This window comes from Equus przewalskii, chromosome 8 (assembly GCF_037783145.1).
Source record: "Equus przewalskii isolate Varuska chromosome 8, EquPr2, whole genome shotgun sequence".
Classification (NCBI taxonomy): Eukaryota; Metazoa; Chordata; class Mammalia; order Perissodactyla; family Equidae; genus Equus; species Equus przewalskii.
Window position 1 is genome coordinate 69,019,886 of NC_091838.1, and position 10,653 is coordinate 69,030,538.

At 53.1% G+C, this 10,653-nt stretch overlaps 1 protein-coding gene across 3 annotated transcripts; it reads left to right on the plus strand.

Moving 5' to 3' along the window:
• The first annotated feature begins 562 nt into the window (after positions 1–562).
• TRIB1 (tribbles pseudokinase 1) lies at positions 563–9,092 on the plus strand. Of its 3 annotated transcripts, none has more exons than XM_070630929.1 (3): positions 563–1,885; positions 3,968–4,260; positions 6,697–9,092. In XM_070630929.1, the coding sequence occupies exons 1-3, from the start codon at positions 1,526–1,528 to the stop codon at positions 7,160–7,162; spliced, it is 1,119 nt and encodes a 372-aa protein (XP_070487030.1). In that variant the 5' UTR covers positions 563–1,525; the 3' UTR covers positions 7,163–9,092. The 3 variants fall into 3 exon arrangements, with proteins under 3 accessions (XP_070487030.1, XP_008540144.1, XP_008540143.1); XM_008541922.2 differs by lacking the exon at positions 563–1,885 and adding an exon at positions 3,046–3,242; XM_008541921.2 differs by lacking the exon at positions 563–1,885 and adding an exon at positions 3,426–3,700.
• The last annotated feature ends 1,561 nt before the right edge of the window (positions 9,093–10,653 follow it).

Consider the following 10,653-nt stretch of genomic DNA (forward strand, 5'->3'; position numbering starts at 1 on the left):
AGGGGCGGCCCGGGAGTCTGGAGAAGCTATTTCCGTGCAATCCGAGCGGGCGGCAGGCGCGGGAGGGGCGTGGAGGTGGAGGCAACGCAGAAGGCCCCGTGTTTGCTTTTATTTCATCCAACAGAAGGTTCTATTTGTGGAAGCGAACAGACGCTGGGGATTAGAGCTGGGAGGGGGCAGGAAAAGGAAAAAAAAAAAAAAGCCACATCCACTACCACGCACAGGTCTTCCCCGGAACTACCGCGTGGGGGTGAATGACTGATGCTGGAATTCATCACCTTCCCTGTCCTCCCTTCCTCCGGCTGAGCCGAGGCTCGGCGGCGCCCACAGCTCCAACCGGAGGTCCCAAGGTGGGGGGAGATGGGGGGATCCCCGGGGCGAAAGGCGTAACCGCGGGGCTGCAGCAAACGGCGGGTGCAGGGAACCGTGGTGCGCGCGCCCGCAGTCCATTGTGCTCGATGTGAATGGGGAGCGCGCGCCAATCAGCAGTCGCTTCGCCCCCAAGGCCCCGCCCCTCCCGCCCACTTCCCCGGGACCCTGACGTCACGGGAACTTTTCCTCCGCCCCCTCCTCCGGCTTCTCAGCGCTGAGCCCCGGGCCTGCCGGAGGGCGCGCGCCGCCTCCTGCCCAACCCAGCCCCGGGGGCGTGTGCGCGCGCCCAAGGCGGCTCAGGACTCGCCACCTGCACCGGAGCGCGCGCTGCCCAGAGCATCCCCAGCCGTCGGGCCACCCCCATTGCCCCCGCCGACCCAGCTCCACTTCTCCTCCCCCCGCCCCCCCGCCCCGCTCCGGTGACTGCTAGCCGGGCGGCAGGGCCCGAGTCGTCGCAGCCACCTCATTGCACAACCCGGCTTCCCAACTGTTTACACAGCCCGGCCTGTGAGTGTGTGTGTATACAGCGTGAGTCACCGGGAGGCGGAGGAGGTGGAGGAAAAGGAGAAGGAGGAGTGCACTGGCCAGGATCGGTGCGGCGCACACACTCACTCACTCACACCCAGTCACTCTCTCCGAGCGCGTCTCGCTCGCTCACACACACGCCGGGAGCCCAGGAGCGCGCAGGATCCCGAGCGCCGCGGAAAAGTTGCTCCGGCTTTCGCTCCGAGACTTATTGCTTTGGGAAGTGCATTCGCTCCGTGGCTCCGCCGAGCCTGCGAGATCCTGCCCTCTCTGTCCGGGACCTCGGGAACGCCGGCCGCGGCCGCCTCTGCCTCCAGGACCGCCGGCAGCCTCGACAACAATAGCGGCGGCCGTCCCCAGCGAGGCGCCCCGAACCAGTGCTCCCGGGGGTCCGGGGACCCGGACCGGCCTCCGCCCCCCGGACGCGGGGCCAGCGTGGTCCCTGCGTGCAACGCTAGCACCGGGGAGCCGCTTCTGCTTTGCCCCCTGGGGGGGGGTCGAGCCAAGCTCCGTCTGCAAACTCCATCCCGCGGGCTGGAGTAAGTCGCGGCGCGGCGCCGAGCCCGCAGCGCCTTCCGGCGCGGATCCCGGGACGTACAAAGCCGGGGCCGTTCCGGCCCGGGACGGGATGCGGGTCGGTCCCGTGCGCTCTGCCATGAGCGGCGCCGCGCAGCCCCGTGGCCCAGCCTTGCTGCTCCCGGCCCCCCGAGGCGCCCCAACCAAACGCCTGCTAGACGCGGACGACGCGGCGGCCGTGGCGGCCAAGTGCCCGCGCCTCTCGGAGTGCTCGAGCCCCCCGGACTACCTCAGCCCTCCTGGCTCTCCCTGCAGCCCGCAGCCTCCGCCCGCCGCGCCGGTGTCTGGCGGCGGCGCCGGGAGCGCGCCGGGGCCCAGCCGCATCGCCGACTACCTGCTGCTGCCGCTGGCCGAGCGCGAGCATGTGTCCCGGGCGCTGTGCATCCACACGGGCCGCGAGCTGCGCTGCAAGGTAGGAACCCGGGGCGGGGACCCAGCGGGGGTCGGGCGGTGGGGGAGACGCAGTGGCGGACAGAGGTGCTTGGGGTCTCGCCGGCCGGTGCCCGGGGACCATAGGTGCCACCAACGCGTGGACTTGGGGCAAGGTGGATAAGTGAGTTGAGCCTGGTAAGGCGGCGTTTGACCCGGTTCACCCTTTAGGGGACTGAGGGCTTTCCGATGGAGTGGCATCGGGGGCTCGGCAGTCAAGAGGAAGTGCTGTGTTCAGTTACTTTATCTCTCGGTTATTTCCTTAGCGCCCACTTTAGCGCGTGGCGTGCCATATAAGTTGTGGAATTGAAATGGATTCCAGGGCCATGCCATTCCCCTTCTCTCATTCTCCTCGCCTCCCCCCCTCCCCGCCCCTTGTCCTGGAAGGACGCCCTGCAGTGGGTGCCTCCTTGGAGCTTAGAGCAGCTGGCAGCTCTCCTCCGGGGGTTTCAAGGCACCCGGGCTCACTGTGGGTGGTAAGCGGGTAGGAACACCGTGTCGGGCTCGGGGCTTGGGGCTTCCAGCTTGAACCTGCGCTGGGACGAGAACCCCGTCCTCCCCAGAGGGCCGTCTGAGGGAGTCTCCCAGCCAGGGCGGGGAATTCGCCCCGAGTAGAAATGTTGGAAAGCCCACAGCGACTCGGCTCCCTCGCTTCCATTCATGTCTTGAGTTTCCGGCAGCGATTTTCTTTTGAACATAAGGGATTCCATCCAGGAGGGGATACAACTCCCAGAAACAGGATCCTCCGCGTGCTCCTCCAGCGCGCAGAGACACACCACGTTCCCGGCTTTGCGCGCCTGACACCCGCGTCCCCGACATCCCTCAGGACCCTCCAGGCTGCTCCTTTTCACTCGAGAAATAGGGTCACCCCTGAGTTAAAGTCGCTCTTGGGTTTTCTGCAACTCACCTGACCCCCCCGCCCCCCCCCCCCCACGGGCTTGCTGCTGCCACCTACTGTCCGACCTGAATGAAGTTTCAAATGCGTGATCAAGCCCAGTTTAAAGGGGGAAAAATCTTTTCTTTTGGGTCGCTGGGGCTAACAGCATTTTGGGAGAACTATGTGTGTGGGATGGGGTGGGGTGGGGTGGGAGGAGGGGGGCCGAAGAGAGATTTTTCTAGCTGGTGCCAGAGCAGCCGGGCCTCAGAGGTGGGGTGGGTCTGGCCATTGTGCAACCCCTTCCAGTTCCTCTGAGCAGATAATAGCTGAATCCAGATGGTGACAGCCCGTGTGTCACCGTTTCCAGTTGAGTCTAGGATATGAGTAACCGGGCTAAACAAAAAAGGCCCTTAAAGAGACCAGCCAGCTTCTTAGAAGAGATGCTCCCCATTTTCTCGTGAGGGTACGGGAAGGGGGAGTTGGGGGGGGGGATTAAAAAAAAAAACAGAAAGGAAAAAACCATGGAGAGGATCCCACTTCCCTCCCGTGAGAATTTTAACTCAAGGCTGCTTATACCTGAGTCAGACTGTAGACAGGCTGCTTAAGGCTGCCTTGTCAGAGCCTCTCTCCCAGTCATCTGTTCCTTCTGACTAATGACAAATCTGTATGTTCCCCAGCCCCTGCTTCCACTTGGTGGCTGCAGAGTCACCACATTCTGGGCTGTCTCTGTGCTGAGCACTTTGGCATTTGGGTCTGCAAGAGGTCATGCATTTCCAGGGACTGCTTTTCAGCTCCTGGAGATCCCAGCGGGAACCTTCTGTCAGCCACTTTGCTGGGGGCAGCCTTGACTGCCAGCAAGGAAGGGCCACAGAGGGCCGGTCTTTGGGGCTTAGCTTTCCGGAGCTGATGGCCTCATGGAAGGTGGGAACATATATAGAAGACAGTTCTTTCAAACCATCCATGTGGTAGCTCTTTGGATATTTGCTAGCCCAGAGCCCTAGATGTTACTGGTCTGGGGTCTTATGGGTAGCTGGGGCTGCATAAGGTGGGGTGGCAGAGATAGGGGGCAAATCAATGGAGCCTTACTGTCAGCCAAAGCCCAAAGACTGAGACCTGCAGCCCAGCCCAGGATTTGGGGGGCAGCCTCTACTCTTCTAGCCTCCTGAATGGGTCCCCTTCTCTCTGCAGGTGTTTCCTATTAAACACTACCAAGACAAAATCCGGCCTTACATCCAGCTGCCATCACACAGGAACATCACCGGCATCGTGGAAGTGATCCTTGGGGAAACCAAGGCCTATGTCTTCTTTGAGAGGGACTTTGGGGACATGCACTCCTACGTGCGAAGCCGGAAGAGGCTGCGGGAAGAGGAGGCTGCCCGGCTCTTCAAGCAGATTGTCTCCGCCGTTGCCCACTGCCACCAGTCGGCCATCGTGCTGGGGGACCTGAAGCTTAGGAAATTCGTCTTCTCCACGGAGGAGAGGTGAGCGGCCTCCATAGCCCCTCCTGTGGCCTTCTGGAACCAAAACGAAGGTGCAGGTTGAGCAATTAGGTGCAGTGTGTCGGGTCAGAACAACAGTTGGGGCTCGGTTGTCCCAGAGCTAGTGTGCAGAAGTCCTCTGCCGAGGAGCCATCACCACCAAGGTTGGTTTATTCTGCACTGTTGTGGATGTGGCCTGGGGACACCTTGGTGCCTCTGTGGGATGTCATGTGATAACAAGATGCCCTCCCCGCTTCCGCCCCAGGATCAGGTTTATTCCCCATTCTTGTCAGAAGGGTCAGTTCTTCTGGGGTGTAAAAATCAACCTGGCCGTCACAATCTTGACTCCTAGAGGAAGTTTTCAGATCCTTGCTTCTACTGAGTGGGGTTTTTTTTTGTGCCTAGAAAGTATCGCAGAAGTAGTTAGACTGTGGTATTTGCAGAATTCCGCCCTCCTCCTCCACACACGTTCCTTTTCCTCTTGGCTCGGCCCCCAATATTTTCTTCACCTTCTCCGGTGACTTTTTAGATACTCGTTTGGAGACATCTTCAGAAAATAGCCACATTGAATAATAAATGGCAGTTGGCTGCAATCGATTGCTAAATATAGATCATGGCTTACCTCCTAAAGGACAGGATGAGCTCGATAAAAGAATAATGAGGCATTAAGATTCAGAGTTGAGGTTTCAGACGAGAGGATTCAGGAAGGCGCAGGAGATAAATTTTATCTGATTTTAAGAGGTGGGCCACATCCCTGGTGGAAAGATGAAAAGCAATACCCTTGTAGAATTGTAGAGGTGGGTGTGCGTTATTTTGCTGCAGCTCTTCTTACAGGGCTTACCCCCCTGTGCATTTTCACCCTTAACTCCAGATCGTATGAAAAAGTCCAGGGTTGAGTTGCCGTGAAGCCTGGTTTGTATCTGACGTTGCAGTAATTATTGTAACATACTGATTAGCAAAGAAAAGCAGAGTGTTTGCAATGAAGAAGTTTCCAATTCCTGGAACATGCTCTTTTGATATGGTGATGTATTTTCTGAAACATGCCTTACACACCTCCTTACTAGCTTTTGAAATCCGCATTGCACAGGCGAATGTCATGGGCAGGGAGTTTGGCAACCGGAGGGTTAAGCAATGGCAGGCTGACGCTATTCGTGTAACCAGCACAGGTGCAGGGTTTTAGTACTACAGCAGCCAATCAGGGGCGGCCAGTGCGGGTTGAGTCATATTTTCCGTTTACAGAACCAATGGGTATTTTACATAACGACGGGGAGGTCAGGCTGAGGACATACCGAAGTTAGCACATGTATACTACACTCCAGAGAACAGGAAGGCAGGAAGAGAAAAAAAAAAACAAGCAGACCTTTGAGAGGAAAAGGAATTGACCCATTAGCCAGTACCAAATGTTTGCATTTAGCTTCACAACAGGTGACTTACTGAAACAGGGCTATTTCAGAGAAGCTGGGAGGGGCAGAAGCTGTCACCAGATATTAGAGGTTCCCCATGTGGCTCTGGGCTTTGGAGGACCCAGGAGACGTGGGTGGCTGGATCTGAATAAGGAGGCACCTGCAGCTTCATAAGAGAGCCTTTGACTAAAGGTTTTTCAGACTCTGGTTGTTACCTGAGTGGATAAACCCCCTGGTGGAGTAAATGTGCTTGGGTGTGGATGTGCCGTCCTGGGGGCTGGGCTGTGTGCACATATGTAGGTGTGTTAGGGCTCCAGTATCCTTCAAGTCCACCAGCCGCTTCTGTTGGCTCACATAACCTCTCCGTCCAGGCTAAGCTTCCTTTGCAATTAAACATCCCAATAAATGTCATTAACATTCCTTGCTCCTTTCCCATCACAGTTATCACAGCCTGGGCCCAGGTGGACAGAGTTCCCTCTGTGCATATATATCCATATGAACAGGGATACTGACAACTTGTGCATAATAATAGTGACTTGGGGCTGTGTTTTCTATAATGCAAAGCGAGGGTCCAGGCAGCCCTGGCTGTCGAAGGCATGATAAGAATAAGATCGGCTTGTAGGATGCTCAGCCCCTCCCTGAAGAAGTAGGATATACGGCTCTTCTCTGATAGCTTGTGTAGAAAATGTCAGCAGTCCCTTGAGACAAGCTCCTACTTCTGCAATGTGAACCTTGTAGGTTGTGTAACCCCTCTTAGGATATCTCTTATAAGCTCTAGCACAATGAATAGTATTTGGGGCTTTGCATCATACCCTCCACCCCAAGCACTCTCTCAATACTTTGCAAACGTTTATTGCAGTGTGCATTGCTTTGTGAAATCCTGGGTGGTTGCAGGACACTGCGTACTGGATGAAGGGGTACATGGCGTTCCTTGGGCCTTTGCTGTCAGTGCCTGTGGGGCATTGTTACCAGGAAGGCCTGGTTTTTTCGTGAACAGCTGATCTGGAAGTAATGGCTTGTTTCCTGTCTTCTGCAGAACCCAGCTTAGACTGGAAAGTCTAGAAGATACACACATCATCAAGGGCGAGGATGATGCTCTCTCAGACAAACATGGCTGCCCTGCCTATGTGAGCCCCGAGATTTTGAACACCACCGGGACCTACTCTGGGAAGGCGGCTGATGTTTGGAGCCTGGGGGTGATGCTCTACACCCTTTTGGTGGGACGATACCCATTCCATGACTCAGACCCCAGTGCCCTTTTCTCCAAAATCCGACGTGGACAGTTCTGCATTCCTGACCACATTTCCCCCAAAGCCAGGTGCCTCATCCGCAGCCTCCTGAGACGGGAGCCTTCGGAGAGACTCGCCGCTCCTGACATCTTACTCCACCCCTGGTTTGAGTCCGTCTTGGAAGCTGGGTACGTCGACTCAGAAATGGGAACTTCAGACCAGATCGTTCCAGAGTACCAGGAGGACAGCGACATTAGTTCCTTCTTCTGCTAATCCCAAAACCTCAGAAACCTCATAATGTTCACACATGGCATTTCCATTTCTAAAGATGGACAGGCCTTTCGGCGTGGTGCCAACCAGATATGTGATGGCGTAAAGATGGTAGCTGCTGAACTCAACGGGGGACCTCCCCTTGTCCGTTGTGATGAGCGACTTGATTGATTTGAGCAGCATACACTCTGATGGGCTGTCTTGAAAATTGTTCCTCTTCTTAATCAACCCTCACCAACTATCCCTTTGTCAGAGTCGGGGGTTCCACATCTTTTCTAGGTGGCAAAGAGTATGGATATCCTACAGCATTTGGTCAAGTGAAATGAACTTGAACATTCTAAGGGGAGAGGAAGTGAATCGCACAATGGCATTTTGGGCAATAACCTATTTTAACAGGGTGACAAATAATTTGGGGCAATAAACCTGCCATGTTCGAACTTGTCTTTGGTAGCTAGACTTTCGCTACCCCAGCTTCTCTGACCGGAAAGTTCTCTTTTGGTTTGGTTTGACACTCGCCCTTTCTTCACACTCAGATCTACCAGTGACCGTGCTCCGTTTTTGGAGCAGCTGTTTCAGCAGCATAAGGCCTGCCTGAACCATGAACCCAGACTCTCTCCGTTTCCTGCCAAGACCTCATTTGCACTAATGCCTTCATTCTGACCTTGAAACGTCCTCCCCTCCCACTTACCAGCTAACCATGGAAAAGTATCACAAAAGATTCGAACTCCTGGCTATTTCAGAACTCTGAGCTCACACGGAGAGACTGCAGATTTTTAAAAAGAATTTGAACACTTGGAAACACTCGCTTTTTTGGTTCCCTTCAAATATGTCAGCGTTGATCCTTTCCTTTTTTTCCCCAAGACCATCTCAGGGTGGAGCGTTTTGTCTAGGAGGAGAAAGATAAAGAGACTCTCCACTCCCCACTCCCAAGAGCAAATGTTAAACATCTTTGTGCTTCAGAGAAAGTGAATTTGGGACAGTCTTAGACAATTCTCAGACCAACTTCCAGAGTTATACTCTAAGCCCTCACGGGTACGGTCTGCCTCTGGCATTGTGTGTGCGTCTGCAGTCTTGCATGAACGGTTGTTAATATTTCAAATGTGGTGTGGTTTATGAATACATCTGCCTAATCAGCGTCTGGAGTGATATAGCAAGCCCCAAATCTTTGAGGTCGCAAAGGACTTTAAAAGTCATCTAGTCCAACCTCTTTTCCTCTTTCTGCCACCTCCCAATGCAAAAATCCCCCTCTCAACTTCTTTCACGGGTGGGAGTCCAACCTCTGTTTGAATGCTTCCAGAGATGGGAACTCACTACTTACAAAAGATAGAGCGAGACAGAGAAACTGCACCTTGCATTAAAAACCAAGTGCAGACGAAATCTCAGTAAACGTCTTGGACAGTACTGAAATCTGGTGGTTAAACGGGTAAACCAAACATACTGTATTTTGAGAAATGGCACAAAAACGGGCAGTCATCCTTAAGGGCTAGGCCTAGCCAAACTACTAACCTGCATTGCGAGAATGCCGTGTATACCTCACGTACTGTGTACTTTGTACATATATTTTACCTTTTTTATATATGTCCGACACTTTCTGTTGTTTAGGCTATGAGGCTTGTTTTGTTGTCTGTGTCTGTCTGAATAACCTGCGTGTCTAAAACCACGTGAAATGTGAATGATTATTGGCAATATTACCTAACAGAATCATGGGACTCGGAGGAGAAGGAGGACAGAGGCCTCTGTCTTACTAACGCTCTCGTGGTTGCTCGACTGTTGTATCTGTGATACATTACCCGGCTAAGGACTCGGGGCTGGCTGGGGCTTCTGCCGGGAAAGCTGGAAACACTAGACCCTTCCTGTACATGTGTATATATGTGAACAGTGAGACGGCCGTTTTTGACTTGTAGAGAAATTTTAATAAACCTGGTTTCGTAAATAGGCGCTGTGAATTTCTTTTGAGTCCAGTCTCTCTTTGCCTTGTGCAGTTTCATGCGGGGGATGCAAAGGGCTCTGGCCTGAGGGCTTGGAATCTCACGGTGGTGGTGGTGGTGATGGTGGTGGTGGGGGCGGTGGGGACAGAGAAGTCAACAGACAATGATTGTTATATATGACCTCTGACAGATTTGAACCTATTCACTTTTTCCATGGAAGTGGGCAAACTCGTTTCGATAGTTGAAGCCAATTTGGTGAAGTTGGGTTGGTGAGGGCTATGGGTTGAATTTAGAGTGGAGAAACATTCGAGGAGGAGCATACATAAATGAGCCTTGCATCGGGAGAGTCCCTCTGGCTTTTGGTCTTTGTTAGGTCAGGGACCTGTGAGAATTTGATGAAAGCTGTGGTCCCTTCTCAGAAAAACGTACACGTGTGTATCCAGCAGAATTTTGTCATAATTCCAAAGGTCCCCGTATGTCCCTGAAGGCATCTTAGGCTTCCTGTTGAGAACCAGATTCTCCCGTTAGACTTAATTAAAATGGCTAATTGAGGCATTTCCTTTTCTTTCCCCCTGTAAGAGTGAAAATGGAAATAAAGGAAAAACTCAAGTGACATTATTTTGAATCACAAAAGATTTTGATTTAATTAGGTTTATATCTTCCCTATGACATCAGATTCTGTTCTAAATGAAGTGAATTAGCACTGGAGTGATCTTTGAAAAAACTTTATGTTGTAAATTATAAGGAATATACAGAAAAATGCACAGATAAGTGTATAGCTGTGAGTTTTCATAAACCGAACACACTGGTGCAACCAGCATCCAGATCAAGAAAACAGTCCCAGGACCCAGGAGCCCCCTCCTGCCCGTTTCAGTCCCTACCTGACACCCCCTCCATGGGACAGAACTTCAACTCTTGAGTTGGACTGTAAAAATTAGACTAAGTCATTAACTCTGGGCTTAAACAGAGAGGCATACACAAGTTGCCGATGACACAATTGCCCTTTTCTTGGACTCAGGCTGAGATCACCCAGAAAAGGAGACCTGTGACACCAAGGTGAGTGCAACTCAGGCCTCGTGACCCAGGAACTTAAGAAAAGAAATGGAAAAAGCTCATCAGAAGCAATGTGGGAAATGGCCCAATGCCTGGGGAGCTTAGAGACTAGGAAGCTGGGGGTTGGTCTATGGCCATCCCATGAATAGAACCCTTAAACCCCAAAGTTCCTGGGGCCTCAGAGCATACATTGTAGTGTCGCCCTGCTCCAAGGAACCCCGACGAGGCTCAGCATAACTCCTTGGGCATACAGAAGGCTAACACTTTGGACTTCGCCGAGCTTTTTAATCTAAGGATTTCAAAACACTTTGTAAGCGATTAAGGTTACAACACCTCTTTGTACTGTTGTTACATGCACCAAGTGAGGGAAATATGGGTCAGGATTGGCTGGGATGACACGTGATGCCACAGATCCATAAATTTAATCTCTTCGAAGTTTGGAACAAATCCGGGCAATCACAACCAGCTGCATTATAGAAGGTTGGAAAGCGTGTGCTGAGCACTGGCTGAAAA